The sequence below is a fragment of the Streptopelia decaocto genome (genome assembly GCF_964273445.1).
Source record: "Streptopelia decaocto genome assembly, chromosome: 6".
Taxonomy (NCBI): domain Eukaryota; kingdom Metazoa; phylum Chordata; class Aves; order Columbiformes; family Columbidae; genus Streptopelia; species Streptopelia decaocto.
In genome coordinates, this window is record NC_138660.1 from 31,340,578 (window position 1) to 31,359,558 (window position 18,981).

The 18,981-nt window shown below is 42.2% G+C and overlaps 1 protein-coding gene across 3 annotated transcripts in view; it reads right to left on the reverse strand.

Annotated features, from left to right (window-relative positions):
• INO80D (INO80 complex subunit D) overlaps positions 1-18,590 on the reverse strand; it is a 43,370-nt gene extending 24,780 nt beyond the window's left edge. The window contains exons 1-6 of one of the 3 annotated variants that reach the window (XM_082055162.1): positions 18,054-18,590; positions 16,773-16,843; positions 9,435-9,530; positions 9,082-9,328; positions 3,129-3,880; positions 77-185 (exon numbers count right to left, since the gene is read on the reverse strand). In XM_082055162.1, the coding sequence (XP_081911288.1) occupies positions 77-185; positions 3,129-3,880; positions 9,082-9,299 (1,079 nt within the window). In that variant the 5' untranslated portion in view covers positions 9,300-9,328; positions 9,435-9,530; positions 16,773-16,843; positions 18,054-18,590. Of the gene's footprint in view, positions 1-76; positions 186-3,128; positions 3,881-9,081; positions 9,329-9,434; positions 9,531-16,772; positions 17,017-18,053 lie in introns of those variants that run through there. The other 2 variants (XM_082055164.1, XM_082055163.1) reach the window with 2 other exon arrangements.
• Positions 18,591-18,981: the final 391 nt, after the last annotated feature.

The following is an 18,981-nucleotide window of genomic DNA, read 5'->3' on the forward strand; positions in this document are numbered from 1 at the left end:
TCCACTTGAAGTAAAGCTCACATTTACATGATTTATTCCATTGAGGCCAGCATGAATAATAAAGGATCATACTCACTCATGTCTCTCATAGCCGAGGGTTTCTCGGATAGACCACGCAACCTGGTAAGGGGAGGTTTGCTCTGAATCATCCCACTCTTCTCCACTGTCTTCAGACCAGTCCAGCCCTAAGAGAATTGAAAACATGAAAGCTGGGTGAAAAATTTATCTATGTCATATAAGTCTCTGAACAACCTATGGCACAAAAGAGTAGTGTGTAGTAGAGTCACAAGCATAATTATGTTTGATCAAAACACATAATATTCTCAATTATGCAGGAAAAGTTACAGTAACAGCTCCGTTACAGTGTGCAAATAGCATGCACTGATTTTTTGTCAAATTTGAGTTTTCCTTTTAAAATCCTTACTGGCTTCTTTATCCATAAGCAGTGGAAGAAATATCATCAGCTTTCTTAGCCAAAGAAAAACATCAGAAGTTTTCACAGCAAGCACATGGAATCTTTAGAGACAAGGTAAGAGAGCAGTCCCTGCCATGAAGAACTCACTGCCTGGCAATTTTTAATACTATGTGATCTAAATAGGCCACTTCCATGTCTGTTTATATTCTGACCCCTGCTCTGTGGCAAAACACAGGCAGAAGAGGAAAACTATAAGTGATGATACAGTAGGATCAACTTATTCTATGCACTGGCAGCCTCAGTTAGTCAAGCTGAACACAATTGTTGAACAGGACAGCCAGAAACAGGGTCCAGTAAGTTCTCAGGTGAAACATTTTATCTGGAGCTTGATCTTTTGCAGTTTTTTCTACATCCAGTGGAATCCTTGACCATTCCTTGCAGCAGGTGGGACAAAACCCCGTCACTGCACTTACAAGCCAGCATTATTACTTTTTCTCTTGCTTGTGTGCTCCTCGAAAATGAAGCAGCAGTTGGGACGGAGTTAAGGAGAACTTTATTTTTGCTAAAAATAAACTATACTATATCTGAGATGATTCTGAAGTCAGATGCTTCAAATTTGGGAAAAGCATCAGTACTTGGGTATCTGCTTTGAGAGACAAACACACATGCTTGGAATACAATCTTTAGGAGTGCCTTCGGCATTTAGAAGCAACACTAACACAAACCAGAAATCTCAGAAACCCTCTTTCCCAGGAACTTCAGCATCCTGAAAATTCTATTCTTGCTCCTATTTTTCAGACGGGCATTTGAACTAAATTAAGATGTTTTAAGCCATTCGATAAAATGCCAGAACGATACTTTCAATTTATTTCGTTTTTTACTCTTGCCGCTTCCATAAAGGAACCAAAAAACCTCTTAATTATTGGATTAAGATGTCCACAATGGATACAGTGTAACGAATTATCTACTCAAAGTTTTAAAATAAAATCAGAGGTTGGATTGTTTTGCTTCTAATGGGCACTGCAGAAATAGTGGAACAAAATCTAATCCAGATACAGCTATACTCACGCTGCAGTTACATTAATATCCAATTACATGGCCCTGATGCGGGTACACATAAAACTGGCTGCATCTTTTGAAAGATTCTGTGCAGTCATTTCTAGTGCTACTCCAACATAAAACAGAAACCCTGAAGTTCTCTGAACTGGCATAAGTACTCTTTAATATTAAAGGCATAGTATGAATAACAAATAGATTTTCCACTCACATGATTAATACGTGAATTCCATTACTTTGCCAAATATAAAATGTCCTAATTGCATACACATAGTTATGCATTTGCATAACAGGACATTTATAAGTCTATTTTTTTCTTTTACTATGCCTCTTTTTTATGAAAATGTATTCTCTTCACCCCTTGAGAATGTAAAACATTAAACACAAAGTGATTTTTCTACAGTCTTTCAAAACACAGGTCACTTTCTAAGCTATTGGGGTCTATGACACTCGCAAGTGCCTCTGGAGTTGCCATTCCTCAAAAGACCTGCATTATATATAGGACCATCAAAGTGCTTTTCTGAAGATCAATGTCCTTTGGAGACATCCTATGGGATGCTAATTATTAATATCTTGTGAACAAATAGTCAAGCTATCCCATGAGTGCCAAAGGGCAGATCTTAATAGCAAATTTTAGAAGGTTAATTGAAATTGCAAAAATTACAGATGTTTGCAATTAAGATATTATATGAAGAACGTCAGATTTATTTGAAGGGGTTATTTTCTTAAGATCATAAATGGCATTCCTACTCTAGTAGCACACACTGACTCCTGTTTCCCTTCTTCCTGTCAGTATTTTACTTGTTAGAAAAATATGATCTAAAACTAAGCAGAAAAGTAAGGTAACTTTGGAGGGTGAAGGAGATCACAAGGACAGCTCAGCGCACCTAGGTCTGTACTCACAATCAGACAAACAAGCCACAAGCTCAGCTAAAGCTTCATAGTGCAGTACTGCTGTAGCAGCAAGCTGCTTGTACTTACCCACATTTTTGCAAGTGGCAATTGATTATAACGGTTTCTAGATAATAAGGAAGGAGGAGACTTTCTGCGCTGGTACGTGGACAAGCCTCCACGACTCCAGTTAACTTCTGTAGCGGTGCTGCCCTCCTGCAGCAGCCTGTTGCTTTTGTTCACCCGCATTCTGGACACAAATAGGCCCAGTCAAGAAAAACTCTCTTGTGCTCCTGTTTTCCCAGTCAAGTCAACTGGAAGCTTGGATCTGCAGAGACTGATGGGCCGCATCTCCAAGCTTCTACCTGCACTCATTTTGTAACGTGCACTTGTCACATATTTAACACTGAATCTAACCTTGTCTTCTCCTGTGGGTAACAGCTGGCACCACCTGTACTACTCAAGCTGCAAACCTGTAGGATGTCTGTATCATCCAAGCAATGCTTTCTACACCTCAGTTTGATTTCTCAGATGGTTAACAGGACATTAAGAAGAATAAACAACGAAAATGCCATAAACCATATGTGATGGGTCCAGGCATTCCCTTCACAGGGAACAGGGCTAAAGAAATCACCACGAGATTACCTAGTTCGGGGTTATTTTGTAAGGACCACAGCTAGCAGGGCAGGGCTAGGGAGACATTCCCCTTTTGTCTTTTGGTTTCAGGTTAAAAAATAAGCAGGCAACACATCGACCATCTACCCACCTAAATGCGGAAACAGGTCAGCGTCCAGCTGCTGTTTTCGAGTGCACAGTTTCACCAGTCTCTGTAGCCGGCTCACGCAGGACGCGTGCGGAGAGAAGGCTGTGGCTTTCATGAGGACCCGATCAGTCCTTGGAGGGTCCGCGACAGGAGCCCTAGCGGGTGGTAGGAGAGGCAGAGGTCTCTTGTTAGACAACTGCCGGGCTTGTGCTATAGTGTGTGTGGTGGGTGCCACTCCCTGCATTGGTAGGCTGGTGTTCGGAGGTTGAGGTGACTTGCAGACTACACCCTGCGGTAGCCCCGTCGGCTTTAACAAAGCTGATGAAGGTGGCAGATGGGAGTGCTGCTGCTGCAGAGGCTGCTGCTGCTGCAAAGGTGCAGGAAGGGGGCTAAAGTGCTCTTGGCGAACTTTTAAAATCTCTGTCTCTCTCTGGCGCTGCCGGTTTTGAGCCAACTTGCTCTGCAACTTTTTCCTCACTGTTGCCCCTTTCTTCAGGTCATCATCCTCCTCGTTGAAAGCAAAGGGGTCTTCTAATTCTGCCTCCAGGTAGTGGAGAGGAAGCCGAGCCCCTGGAGGGGACAGGGACATCCCGTCCAGACCATTGGGCATCTTCAAGGCCAGGGGGGGCACTGTCAGACTGAAGGCCATAGCATCCATCTGATGCCTGACCTTTACCTCCTCTATGGGATCATTCTTTTTCTTCCTCTCCTTTTTCGGTATAAAGCCAAGTACCTGCAGGTGGCTGTTGCAGTACCTTTGGAAAGTAAAAGGAGTCAGTTATTAACTTAGCTCTTGTAAGAAAAATCTGAAGAAAACAGACATCACTAAAGGGAAACCCACAGACACACCCATCTCGTGAATTTAGATCAAAACACAACGGGTTTTATAAGAAGTGTACACAACAGATAACTGTGGTGTTCCCAACCTGTAACAGAAAACAAAAACTTATACAAGTGACAATTTGCAGTCTCAAAAGTCTTCACTCATTATTCATAAGAGATTCACATACAACCATTCAAAATATTTACTCCAATGGACTGTCTGATACACAAAACTGTAACAACTCAAGCCATTAACTCTGCTCATTTCAAAAGCTCCTAGGAAAAAGTACATTGAAAGCTGCTTCCTTTCATTTGGCTGTTGTTTCATTGGAAGTAGTTAATAATGCGTGTGCTGATTAAAATCTTATTACGAATTCCACTGTAGTGGGGAGCAGTTTCTTATATGGACGCTCTCACTAGAGATACCTGCTGAGATGGGTCACTGTTTGCACTTAATGAACAAGTAGCATAAATATTTAAGTTCTCTTTTAGTAGTTTAACTTAATGAATTTTGTAGCCAGAGGATTAGCTGTGTGTTTTTCAAACAAAAATCTAGTTTAAAAGAAATTCTCTGCTGATAGAAAATGTTACCATAGTGCCAGGAATCATATATACAATCCACAAACACGGATTTTAAGCTCTTCTAATATAAAATAGCTTTGAAAGTCATGTTGTTCAAAAAGTGTGGGGGGAAAGTCTTTGAAAGTTGCTCATTAAAAATAAGAGTTACAAATCATAGCCACAGATAACATACTAAGAAGTAAACAATTTTTGTCTGATTAAAACAAGCAGGTGATAGAAATGTAGGAACCAATAACTGATCCTTTGCCTGCTTCACACAGACAGGCCCTCCTGCCCCTGCAAAATGCCACCAGCAACCAGACTTCTGCCCTTTCAGCATCCCGTCTATAACCTGCACCTTATAGATGAAAACAAAGGTGAGGAAAACGTGGTGTCTACATTGGGGTGTTAATGAACAAGCTAAGGACATAACCATTATGTATTTATGGACATGAATAAGGACAAGATATGGAAATACACCATGAAGGTATGAACAGTATGAATCTCAGAAAAGTAAGCTTTGTTCAACAAATAGGTTAAAATGAAACTATTCCTGGTCTTCATGGCGCAAAAATAACAGAAAATCCCAAACTAAACCCCCACAAAAGGTTTAACACTTCAGTTTAAGTGATTTTCAACTTGCTGTTCCACCCCTGAAGAAGCAATGTGTGAACTGCTTCTACAGTGGCCATAAAAGGTAAAAAAGAAAAAGCAAATTCATATGTGCTCCTTAACAATTTCCATACATGTAGTTTCTCGAGGGATCCACATCCATAAGGACTCACAAGTCAGAAAAGGCTGAAAAGTACTGCTACTTATTATTGTCTAAATAATTTGTTTGTTACATTAAGTTGTAAGTAATCAACAAATCTAAATGAGGCAAGCTGGAAGCCAGCAACGTGTGGAGTCCTTATTACAATACACTGTGATACTGTAAATTCATACTGAGAGATGCACTTCTAAAAATGAAATTATATAATGAGGGCTCCATAATGAGGGTTCAATAAAGCTTCCCTTAAAGCCAACAGCACTATTCCCATAATTAAAATTAAGCACTTTTAAAATACTTTGTTTGAACAAGACTGAGGAGATCAGTTAGAACAGCACTTTTAGTATGACAGAAGAAAAAACAATAAACAGACAAGACAAATTCAATGGATTTTTTTTTTCCCCTCTTATTCCAATAAAAAGAAGGGTTTGCTCAATGTGAATGCTGCCTTTACATTGTTCAGAATTTAAATATTGCCACCTTGTGCTTGTGCAGGAGTGAGGATGTAAAACTGGCCAGGCTGTTTTCTTTGTGAAAACCAAAGAGAAAGCAAAACATAGAAAACGTGAATAAATCCATTAAAAGGCAATTAGCTTGCTTACAACTGATCATACTGCATCACGGAAAGCCAACAATATCTTAACGCAGACATCGCCTCTAGACACAAACCCACAGAGTGGCGTTTTAGTTGGTCCTGACCCAAACTGGCTCCAACTTTATGCAATGTGCAGAGCCTGGTGCAGACATTGGCTCTGCTGGAACCAGTCTAGAACCAGCTGAGTTAAGGCAATAAACTCTTTGGATGAGGTGTAAGGCCAGGGAAGGCATTAGTAGTTCTTACTCCATGGAGACAGATTACTGGGAAGACTGGAATAGCACCTGCAATGAGCACAGTTCCCTTCATATGGTTCTCATCCACTTAGGGTCAAGCTGGCCCTACAAGAGCCAATTCTGATGGCCCTGTCTTAGTTCCACAATTTGTCATTTCTATAACTTGCCTGTGAGTTATTCTCAGCTGAGTATCTAATTCTCACACTGAGTATCTAACACAGTTTTCCTCTCACTTCCTTACTCAGCACCACGCAAGTGAGGTCAAACGCAGTCAGTACATAAGGTAAGAGCGGTGGGTTGATATCCACTAAACTATCATAACGTGAGGCATGCAAAGGGTGATGGGCTCTGATGGTTTCAGCTGGAAACCTTCCCAGATGACTGGAAGGATAAGGATCCACACAGCAAGGTTTTCCACCTACTACTGAGTTCTGCTTCCCAGTACATCCCTGACTGGTATAAAGTTCTGCCACTTGTTTAAAGGAAGATCCAAATAAACTGGAAAGCATCTTGCACGTTAACAAAATATTTACGGATTCTCTTGAAAGAGGAGAATTAGAGAGAAAATGGTGTTTAAACCAGTTAAATCGTAATAACCCTATATATAGAAGTTAAGCTGAACTTCATTATCCAGGTGTGTATTTGGATAATAATTAGAAGATGTATTCAGAGGAAATACAGACACAAAATCCATGTCTGTATCATCCCGTGTATGTTCTTTAAAAAAACAAGACAAAGAATAGAGAAACTACACTTCACTTCAAATCAGGCAACAATATCTTAACTATTAATAGGTTTAATTTGTAGTAGAATGCTAATGGTTAATAAGAAATCTCATAATATGGCAGCATATTAAACATCTTTGTGGCTGGTAGCATCTCATTTGTCTAGGGTCAAGTGATAATTTTTTTAATTATCTGTGGACAGACTATGAAGCTTTTGGCATATAATGCATGCGACTTGTTAAGACATTTTATCTTTAAAAGCATATAAGAAGACAGCTGTCAGAGCATCATACAGCCTGCTTCTGATCATGTACAGTTACATGTTGAAAACTGTGACAAAATGACCATCTGACAGTAATTTTGTACACAGAAAATTAAAAGCTACAAGTTAAGGACTCAAACATAGCAAACATCTTTATATCGAACGGAGTGTGAAAAAAATCTCCTAAGAAACAGATACAGGTTTTCCTGCCAAAAAATAAGTTTGGAGAAGGCAAAGTCTTATCATTAGCATTCATTAAATTTTATTGTTAAAATTCAACTCTGCCCTGAGAAGCAGTCTTTCAAAATATTCTTTCAAACTATCACATCTTCTCATTTGAAATTAAAAGTTTATTTTCTCCTTCAGACACCTGCTGTCCTCTTCAAGTGCTGTAATGTGACACTCACCATGCAATTGAATTATTCTAATATAACATACACCAGATGTCATGACCACACTTCACTTTAACTTGAGAAAAATCAAAAAGAACAAGTGCGAACTCAATTCAAGGTGTAAAGAAAAATCTCAAATTCCATGGGAACATATGAGACTTTAAAAAGTGTCATTAAGTACTATTATTTCTATTGTTTTTAAGTCTGACCCCTGGTAAACAGCAACTCTGGCTCAGTCAGCTCTTGCATCTGAAATTACAGCATACCATTTGCACTAACAATTTCCATGATCATTTCGGCGAGCTTATTTCCAAAGAGCCTCAATTGTACAGTAGCAAAGAAACAGTCACCGACTGTCAAATTATAGCTTAAAGTTATTCATCTCATGCCATTTAAGCGTTTGCCCTACAGCTTTTGACAAACATTCGTGGGGTTTTTTTTCCTCACTTCATCAGTCTCCTCAACTGAAATGGCAGGTGAAGTGCAAGTTAATTTAGAGCACGGTCCAACTGTTGTTTCAAACAAGAGAGGGAGCTGCGAGCTGAGGAAGAAGTTCTATGTAGGGCTCAGTGGGAGCACTGCTAATAACGCAAAAGGTTAGTGAACAGCAGCTAATAATGTGAAAGGTCAGTGAATAGTGGTTTGATTCTTTTTTGGCATATTTTGTTTCTATTTTAGGTTAAAAAAAAAAAATTGCTTACAAGAGCTAATTAACACGCACATTAACTAAATACTGTGTTACCAGCAAAACGGGCAACAATGCCTGTGAAAAATTAAAGCAACATACAACTTGCAGACAAATTCTGCTATTTTAGCTCAAGCAACACCAATGAGACTGGTGTTCAGGTCTTGAAAAGCAAGGAGGAATGTCCTGTGGTTACAGTATGGGCTGCAATTCAGGAAATCTGATTTGAATTCCCATGTCTCCAACAAATTCAAGCACTGTCTCTTGCAAGGCATTTAATACCCAGGCACCTTCACTTGGGCAGGGAGGGGGAGTGAACTGGGGAAGCAAAGAAGAAAGGGACTGGACAGCACTTTCCCAGCTGGTTCATCTGTTCTCAATATTTACTTTATTCCAGTAATACAAAACTACAGATCGGTACCAAATCACAACCACTAAATTGTAATTCTGGATTTGTCCCCATGCGTCACCACTCCCTAAGCCCAGAAAGTACGCATTTTCAACTGTTTGTCCAGAAAAAGTGGATGGAAGTGTGTTTATGGCACAGCTGGCCAAACCAGCAGGCATTTTTAAGAGCATATACTGCAAGTGACAAAGCAAATTAATTAGAACAGCAGGTATGGAACAGCAGGTTGGACCCACAGTTTATAGTGAATTTGAGAAAAGCAATGAACTCTCCTGAAAACCTCCTTGGGAGTAAGTTACTGCCCGCTTTCTGAGTACTCGACTCCCACAGAAAATAAAACGAAGATGACTGGTCTTAAAATAAAACCCTCAAAGGAACATCCTGGAATTCAACCCACTCGGGCCAGTTCCTCCCTCATCCTGAGACCAGGTAGCATCTTAAAAGAAAACTCATGCCTGTATCCCAGACACTTCCCGCTTAGCAGATGCGTAACCACAACTCACCTACGGTCCTCGGATTTGGGGATGGGGTTGGTGCAGCGTTGGCTGTTATACTTGGCCACATATTCACATTGCTTGAAGGGGGCGGTCTTGTCCTCCAGAACGTGTCTGATACAGAAGGCGTAGCCGTTAAGTCGCCTCTGCTTGCACAGTTTGGGGCTATATGAGCACAAGGGCTTATTGTCAACCTCAGAGAAGTGTATGTGTTTGCCTTCATACATCACGTGACTCTATTCCTTGTGAACATCAGCTGAAAGAACCAAAATATTAAGGTAAATCACATAAGGAAAAAAAATTTCATTCAGTTGTAGGTTGCGTGTTTCATGTTGGCAGGAAAGAGGGACCCAAAACAATACCTGATTTTAAATCTTCTGGACCATATCAGTGTTAAGAGAGAGCCCCAAGGACACCACTATCCTGGAATGATGACGAATCAAGATGAAGCAGATTGTCTAAGGAAAATATCAAAAAGGTCAAAGTCAGAATAAAACAGACATTATTACTGCTTAAGTAGGCAGCCAGATGTAGCCACAAAACCTGTAGTTCAGCTCACACCCAATAAGCCAGATCCACTAGCACAATATGTAGTTTTCCATCAGTAGTCACAGATCTTTAGAAATACTAAAAGGAAATTATTGGGGAGAAAAAGCCAGAATTCTACTGCCAACACACTTAAACCTGTTGAACAAAACCCCGCTCATCTACCAGAAAGCAATTAGGAGCTACAAGCTGAAAAAGGTTAAGCATCAGATTAGATAACTTGCTCTCAAGAACCAAGTTGAATGATGATTAACCCATCTGTTTGCAGAGGTTTTACTTCAAGTATCTTTGCTTACAAAAACGCTGGCGACTGTCCTTGCTCTGCAAAATTTTAAGTTCATCAGACAGTGTAAGAAAGCTTTTTTCAAAAAAGCTGGACCACACCTGACGAACAGTCTTCAGATCTTGTAGCTGCCCACAGCTTCTGCAGGCATCAATATACAGCCCTTCTTGAGGTCATCGTGGTTCTTCAAGAGCTTTTCCTACCTTATTGTACTCATTTTAGGTAAATGCAGGCATCAATAATGTCAGAGGTAGTATTCCCATCAATGCCAGGAGGGCTGAAATGTCATTTCAGCAAGAGGCTCAGGGTTTTTTTTGACCCCTTAAAATAGACTCCTACAGCACAACAAAATAACAAATCCATGCAATCACAAGGTACTTTTTCATTTCCTAACACTATGGAGTCTTCAGCGATCATCTTTAAAACAAACAAACCAACCAAACCCTCCACCCCAAAGCAGCTTCAAATAAAATTAACACTACACATATTCTGCAGCTACTTTGCTACGCCCAGCTCAGGCTGTAAAAGGCAGCTTTTATTCAGAAAGGCCATCCTGAAGCACTGGAATAAATTCTTTTGAACATGGTATGTTCTGTACTCGGTTCAGTTTCATATGTGTTATATACCAAGCAAAGCAATGTACATAGAGGTGATATTCAGGAAATACATAATAAATCAGAGGCATGTGACAGATGTACAGGTTACCACCCCAACTAACATGATTGCAAGGACGGAGCCTGCACAGACTTTGCAGGAAAGACCCAGGTTCCTCTTGCGAAGGTACAAATCTGCTCTTCCCACTGCATGAAAGCACCTTGAGAAATCACAAGTAGAAAATCAACTTTAAGTCATCAGGGCAAAACAAAACACTCTGTCACAGCTCTAACAGTAAACTGCAAAACCCAGGCCTTTCATTAGCACGTATTTAGCTGTAGAAGCGTGACAGAAGACTACTAAACATTTAAAAACACGCTTAAAATTCTTGAAAGAGTTGTATGTGCACACGTGCAGCATACAGAATGGAGACACGTGCTATAAAATGTAACTGGCACAAGTGCGAGCAAACTGATTAATCATTTAATTAATAGTTAATCATTAATATTAAGGATGATTTTGTATTTCCTCTTTATACACATAGCTCCCTTTCCATGCACACACCCCCAGGGGCAAGGGCCTCCTGCTTTGCGGATCAACACAACACAAGCACCGACATCTCATCCAGTTTCAATCACCTTTCCCAACCTCACTCAATGCAAGGAAGCACAGGAAAGTACGGAGCACATACTACATATATTGAAAACTAATCACTGACCCTTCACAACACACCAGTCCTAAGAACAAAAAAAGTTTATTGTTGGCTGTGCCCTTCAAAAAGATTGAATGGGAAGAGGGAACTATCTCCTCCTTAGCATGCTGAGCAACAAATAATCCTTTCAGACATCTTTGTTAAGGCAGATACTGACTTACACTTCAGTTTATCCAGCAACAATGTGAAAGAAAATCATAAGGCCCTTGGTGACATGCCCACTATGGGAGCTGTGACCTCGCTTTGGGAGGCAGCCCCCTCCATGACTATGGCAGCAAAGGTAATCAAATGAGTCTTAACTCTTAATTGCATCTCATACACACAACGAAGCTGACAGAAAGCCTTTTGCCCTGGACTTGGCTTCTCTCAACAGCTAACCAAAGCTTCTATTTGGTGGCATATTGGACAGGTTGAAAAACTTGCACGAAGGGGTGAATCTTGCAGTTGGGGTGACTCACATGCTACTCCATATTTCTTTCGGTTTTATTTACCACCTTCTTCTAAGTGACTACTATCATGCTTTGCAGAGTTTTTGACGGATCAATGACCTTCCCCTCTTTCCCACAAGCCAGTAATATTTCTTTTCTGAAGGTTATCATGTGACAGACCAGAGAAAACAAGTTCCACAGGACAGTTCCAAAGTAAACAGTGAGAAATGCATACCTGGTGTGCCTCCGTTAAGCTGCTGTAAAGAAACCGCTCCACAGCTCCCAGACACTATAATCCTGGATTTATTCTTGTGCCCCCAGTCTTATTTTTGGACTTAACTCATAATTAAGTCTTATTTTTGCATTTACGTTGACTGCATCAAGGCAGGCATACTATTTTACTTCTCACTTCTCTGAAAGATACAGGGCACAAGCACAATGCCATATGAAACATTTAAGCAAAAATACTGACAATAATCCCCAGGGAAACCAATGAGCTTGAACATGGAATATTTGGGCCTATATATACGCTAAGAGAAGCTCATGCAAATATAATCATGTTAAAAAAAACGATAGGAATCAATTAGTGCAACTACAGTGCAATGAACAAAAAGAAAGGTAATATACCTAGCAGCCAATGCTCTATAATAAAAAAAGCCCTACAACAACTCTCTCAAACTTGTAATTATATCTTTATTGGTAGATTCCGAAAGAGCCCCTGAAAGACAGGGGAACTATGTGGATACACTTCCAGGATCAGAGACTGAAGCTCTATTTAAGCTAAAAAGAGCTTTTTCTTTTTACTTCCATAGCATGCCACATATATATATAACAAAGACATTTAAGTCTATTGATTCTGATTTAGTCTTATGCAGCATTTTATTTTGAACAAAATATACAGGAGTTCTTAGGAGAGTTTTTCTGCTGCTACATAAAAAGTAGCACAAGCATGGAATAGGCTCATGTCACTTCACTGAAGAGAACTGAAACTACACTTCGCTAAATAGTGGGTGGGGGAGAAATTATTTTTGTCCCATGGGATTAAGTAAGAGATGACGGAAACATGGACTTCCCCTGGAAAAATCAAACGCTATAGCAGCTGTACTTCGCTGCAAAAATACCAGGGTGCAAAACTTTCTGGAAAGTGTTTTGGGTTTTGCATTTATACTCTACATTGAAGCTGCAGAAAGGTTTAACAGAAACACAATTCACACCTGCATACGCTCAAACTGGCTTTTGCCACAATCCATGAATGAGAAATCAGAGTGTGCTTCTTGAGGAACACAGATTTATTTTCCTTAAACAACTGCTTCTAAATAAAAGATTTGAAGCTAGTCAGAAGCAATGGGGCAAAAACAGAGAAGCAAACCCCAAAATGTGTGCCATTGCCAAATAATGTAAGACCTGCCTGAGGGTTAAAAAGTCACTGTAGGGGATAAAGTGAATACAGAATGGCCATATACCACATCACACAATATTTGAACTAGGTGTACTTGACCAAGATAGTAAAGAGATTCACACAATACATATTAAAATAGTATTTCTTCCTTTTTACTACGCACTACTGCTGGAACTTGCTGTCACATGAGGCTATGGAAGCAGACAGTACCATGGGGTTCAAAAAGACCATAGAAAAGTTCTAAGGCAACGGGAACATAGGTGATGTACCTGCTAGCACGTCTAATTTAACAAATATGGATGTTGGAGAAGAGAAGAAAACACTAAAAAGTGGCTGGGCTTCCATGCTCTTCTTAAATAGCATCACTTACTCCTACTGCCCAAGACAGAACAGTAGGTTGGATCGACCCCTGATCTTACCCAGCAAGGTATTTCTTACGTTCTACAAGACAACAGAGGGTGGTTTACAAAGTGACTGTAAAAAAAAAAAAATAATAATAAATGAAAGACCTAAACACCCGCAAGTACAGCTCCCACCTGCTTTTAGTATCGGCAAGGAGGCCTCACCAGTTCCCTTGCAGCGCATACCAGCTCCAAGAGAACAAAGCCATCGCTCTGCACTCCATATACCCTCTCCCATCATACAGAAATTTGGTACCTGACATCATCTTGTCGTCTACAGGGAAGCTGACAGCCAAGTCACCATTAGAAAGCCAAAAGCATTATAGCCCCAACACTCAACCGGTAATTTTGAGGAAACACCATGCTGAAAATATTAGAATATTTTAAAGCATGTGGGCTGGATACATTCTTAAACATCTGCTCAGAATTTTACATTCAATATACGTAAGACCCTTTCAGGCAATGGAATCCCCAAATGCGTTGTAAATTGCAAGGCAATTACATGTCAGTGGTTAAAAGATGTATAATTAAGAGGACTGAGCTCAGAGCTTCACACATTGCATCCAAACAAAAGCCACGATTAAAGAGGTCTGAACTGTGTTGTTTTGCATTTGCTAATCCTAGTGCAGATTTCACATTAAATTGCTTGGTGTGTTCATGACATCTCACAGACAAGGTACATATGCTTCCAAAACCACCAGCTTGGTGCCAGAAGTAGAATATGGATCTCCAAGAACCTCAGCTTTTCCACAAACACAAACAGCATAAACAGCAGTTTTGCTGATGGCTCGACTTGACCACGAAAGAACAATTCCCTGCGTTGCCACTGTCTGACCCTCTTGCTGAGACTGAACAGGAAAACATAGATTTTTTTAAGACGTTTGAGCAACATGGAATTTCATCCACTCAGAGATGAACAAAGACCATAAAATCATTGCAAAAAGATTCGCATTTAAAGCCATCTTACAGTAAAACCTTTCAGTAGTATTAGTAAAAACTATATTATTAGAGACAAAGCAAAAACATTCCTTTTTTTCTATTTCATGCTAAGAGACCTCAGGCAACTAGTATGTCTCTTGTGAAGTGGTCTGTTCTACCAAGAGAAGCCGCACCACATCCAATTGTGGTCGACATCAACACCACAAACTTACAACTTCTGTCCCCGTTGTGTGATCTAACCAAAACTTTGGCTTATTTCTGCTCATTTAACAGCTCCATTCTCTACTACGTTCAGCTATCAAACCAAGCCTGCTGCAATTCTGGAAACAAGAGTCCTTCTGTCAGTAAAAGCGTCCAAATTGAGATGGAAAACACTGGGAAACAACCGAAGTAAAGTATGAGAATTCCTGTAGGGAATATCTTTATTAGCCAGAGTACAATCCTTACTCAATAAGACCTCTGAAGAGCCCCGCACAACTCAAGGTTCTGCACACACATGCAAGTACCTGACAGATCAAGCCACTTAACACGTTAAGATCTTACTAGACATTTTTAGATACCACCTGGAACTATATTTTGGACTATTTTTTTTCATATGTTAAAATCTACCTAGGAAGACAGCAGCAGCAACGTTGTCCTCATTCTGCCTTATCAAAAAGCCTTCTACTTCAGCTCTGCAAAAAAGGCAGTTTATATTGCATAAGGATACATCAACAGAAAAGCAGCAGTATATCTTAGGCAATACTGATAATACCAATTATGCTTCAGAATATAATGTAATAAATATAGAACAAAATTTAAGTATTATACCTAATAATACTATCAACAGCTAGAGAGTTTATACATTTGTAAGAAGTTTCAATCAACAGCAGAAAACATAAGAGGAGGAAAAACAACTCATATTGTTCCAAAACAAAACAGATTCTTCTTTTCATTCATCTGATAAACAATACCTTAAAGAAAACATGACAAAGACACTCCAAAGCCTAAAAAACAACCAACATGTAAGACTCCAGGAATTTTAGAAACTCCAAAGGATTTCGGAAAAGATGCTAAGCAGGGAGATTCATAGTTGTTGCCAAAATCACGTTCCTATAGATTTCTATAAAATAATTTCCTAAACATGGCTATTCCTGACCTAAGGTTCAAGACAGGCTCCATATCTTTGGAAGTTTGTTGAACAAGGATTTCTTTCTTTGAGCAGAAGGTCGCAGGCCCCAGCCCTGCAATCACATCCTTACAAGCAGATTCTCAGGGATTTCAGGGTGGCTACAAGCAGACCCAGGTTTTGCCAGGGCAGCCTTCAGATCAGCAACAGAGGGAACATTCAGGCCACTGCAACCTCGCAGAGAGGCGCTGCAAGACATTGTATCAAAATATCTAAACTATGAGCCTGAGAAAGAGAAGAGACTAAGCATAGCACAGCATACCTTGCATCTGTACTTAAAAAAACAAAAAGCAAGCTGCAAATCCAAGTCTTGTCTTTATTCAAGTAACAGATAACCTGCGCTTGCATGTGAGGTTAAACAAAATACCTTAGTCTTATTTTAAGCCCCAATGCTGCAAAGACAAACAAGCTTATTACCACACAATACAGGAATCTTATTCTTGCTTCAGTGGGAATACTCGATAAATAACATAAAGTAGTGCAGCTTCTCACAGAGCAGCCTTTTAGCAGTTATAAGCTATCAAAGTTTCAATATGGTATTACAATAAATTTGCACCTCCTGAGGATTTACCACACTGTGAGAATACAGTACATGCAACTCCATAGGACCAGGCCCTACGTGCAAATTCATTCACTCATCATAAAAATATTGAAACAACAAAATAACTCCCACCAAGTAAATTTCGGGTTGCTTTCTGTAGGTGATTTAGCTTTACAATCAATACATCTTGCCTGGTGTACATATATATTAGAAACAAACCACGTAAAAGGCTGAAGATGGATGCAAAGATGTCAGCAGGTTGTATGTGATAGCTCCATACCAAACAGGAGCGCTCTGGTTCATCAATTCACAGCGATACCCAGTTGGTATCGCAATACCTTAGTGTGAAACACTGCCAGGGGTGCCCACATTCAACTACGGGCGAACGATGCGTTGCCCTAAGTTTGCCGATTTTCTTTTTAAGCCTACCAATCCTCCAAAACTGAGAACAGCCTTAAAATAAAACCTTCATCGTATGTTGTTAAGTAACAAAGTTAGAACTAACTATAAGTCTACATATTTTAATCATATGGCATAATAGAAGGCTTTAAGGTAAGCATTACTGTCGTTTCCAAAATTCAATTGAGGTTACTTGTACAAAGACATTAGCATTTTGAGCTAAAAGACACATTAAGGAACACTTGACCAAAACTAGACACCTCCCACCTTAGAAACCAGAGCTACTTCACCTGTGCGGGGTGAAGTGCGTTGGTGGGGTTTCCACTGGACTCACTTCACAACTACCAGACGTTCTTTATCCCTGGAAAACAAGCATCCTTTCATTTTCAGTCCTGGGTGGGGGGGTGACACCTCACAGAGACCCCCCTGTCCCAGTGGGCTTGCAGGGACACCCAGGGTCCCCCGGCGGGGACAGAACAGAGGGACAAGCACAGTCCCCTGGCTGTGTGGGGGCTGCTGCTGCCCCTGTCCCGCTGGCGCCAACCGGGGACAGCGGGGGCGGCTGAGGGACCCCGGCACATGGCGGGGTGCGACGGCAAGGCCGAGCCAGCCCCTCTCTTCCCTCCCTCACCCCCAGCTTCGGGGGCCGGGACCCCCACAACGTGCCGCCAGCTCACGGGGTGGGGAGGGCAAGTCTGACGGGCCTCCCCAAACCGCCCCTCCACCCCCTCCTAAAAGTTGTGAGGCGAATCACCCCCCGCCGCCCGCCCGGCCGAGGGGGGACACCGGGCGGGGGCACACCGGGCCGGGGGACCCGCGGCTGCGTCTCGGGGCGCCCCGAACTCCCCCCGGCCCCATCCCCAGGGCCGCGGGGAGCGCGGCGGCGGCGCGGGGGAAGGAGCCCCCTAAAAAAGCCGCCAAACTTTCCAGGCCGCGGCCCCGCACGCCCCGCGGGACCGGCACCGCCTCCGCCGCGGCGGCCCCGCACCGGGCTGGGGGACGGGGTGCCCCCCGGTCCCCCCAACCACCGCCGCTCATTAAAAGTAATTTCGGCAAATTAATGCCGCCCCCAGTTCCCCCCTCCAGCCCGCGCCCCCCTCGCCCCGCCGGGGTGGGGGGAGCGGGGGGAGCGGTCCCGGCCGAGGCGCCCCCGCCGCTTCCCCCAGCCGCCAAGCTCCGGCGGCGGCGGGGCTCGGCCCGCTTTGGGCCCGGGGCCCGGCGCGGGGGGCCCGGCGGGGCGGGGAGCGGAGCTGCCGGGCCGCGCCGCGCTGAGGCCTAGCGCCCCCCCGCCCCCGTTCTCCCCCGCCGTCCTTCACCTCCCGGGCAAAGGCGCCGCGACGCCGCGCCCCGACCTTCCCGCTGGGCTCCGGCCACCGTCTCAACCCCTTCGGCACTCGTCTCGGCGCCCGAAAGCTTCAAAAAGCCCCCCAACTCCCCTCACCCCCCGCTGCGGCCTACACCGCTCCGGCCGATCCCCGGCCTCGCGTAGCCCCCTTCCCCGCCCGCCCTGCACCCTTCGCACCGCCTGCCGCGCTACGCGAGCCCGGGGATGCAGGCCGGGCCTGGCTTACCTTTCCAGCTGCTTTTTTTTTCTCCTCTCTCTCCTCTCCCCCCTTTCCCTCTGTTGGGCTGACAGATCAGAGTTTCCTCCCCAGCAGAGGGACTGGGAATGGGCTCGGGCTCTGTGCTGAGAAGCTGCTGCCCCCCTGGCTCTGAGAAGATCCTGCTTTTTGTGGGGAAAGAAGCTTTGGGGGCTCTTTATTATTTTAAAACTACAAAGTGCTCAGAGGGTAGGTGATTATTAAGGGGAATCCCTGAATATATTCTCCAGCAAAGAAGGCAGGGCTGCTGGGGCTGCTCAAGAAGAGAGCCAGCAGCCTCCTACAGCACCACTACAGGCACTGAGAGTACATAACATCAGAGAGCGGCTCCTCTGCCCTCCAAAACAACAACTTTCCTACCATCTTGGAGGTAGTAGAGAGGGAGAGAGGGAGGGGGAAAAAAAGTACAGAAGGTTTTTATAAAGTGTCAATTTGGAGGAGGGAGCCAAATGGCCAAAACCAATTTTTTTTTTTTTTTAATAATTTATGTGATTTTATTTTAAATAAAAATGAAATGCAAAGGCGTGTGGCTGAAGAACTAATTTTCTTTATAACCTGTTAAGACCAGCTTTCTGGGGAAAAAAAAAAAATAAAGGAGGTACGGTAAAAATATATATTTTTTTTTTAGTAGCTTTGTTTTTATTTAAAAATTTTAAAATCGGATTTTTTTTCATGCAATTTTAAAGTTGGTAACTTTTATGTTGTTGTGTGATAGCTCTAAAAATTAATGCGTAATTGTGAAAGTTAGCGTAACTTTTTCTGGTACTTGTACTCTCCGTCGAGCAGCTGAGATTGATGTGGGATAGTTTGCTGCGACTGCACCATCACGTCTTTCTCCTTCTCAAGACTTTGTAAATAAAACTGGATGTACAGGTAGGAAAAAAAACAACTATATATA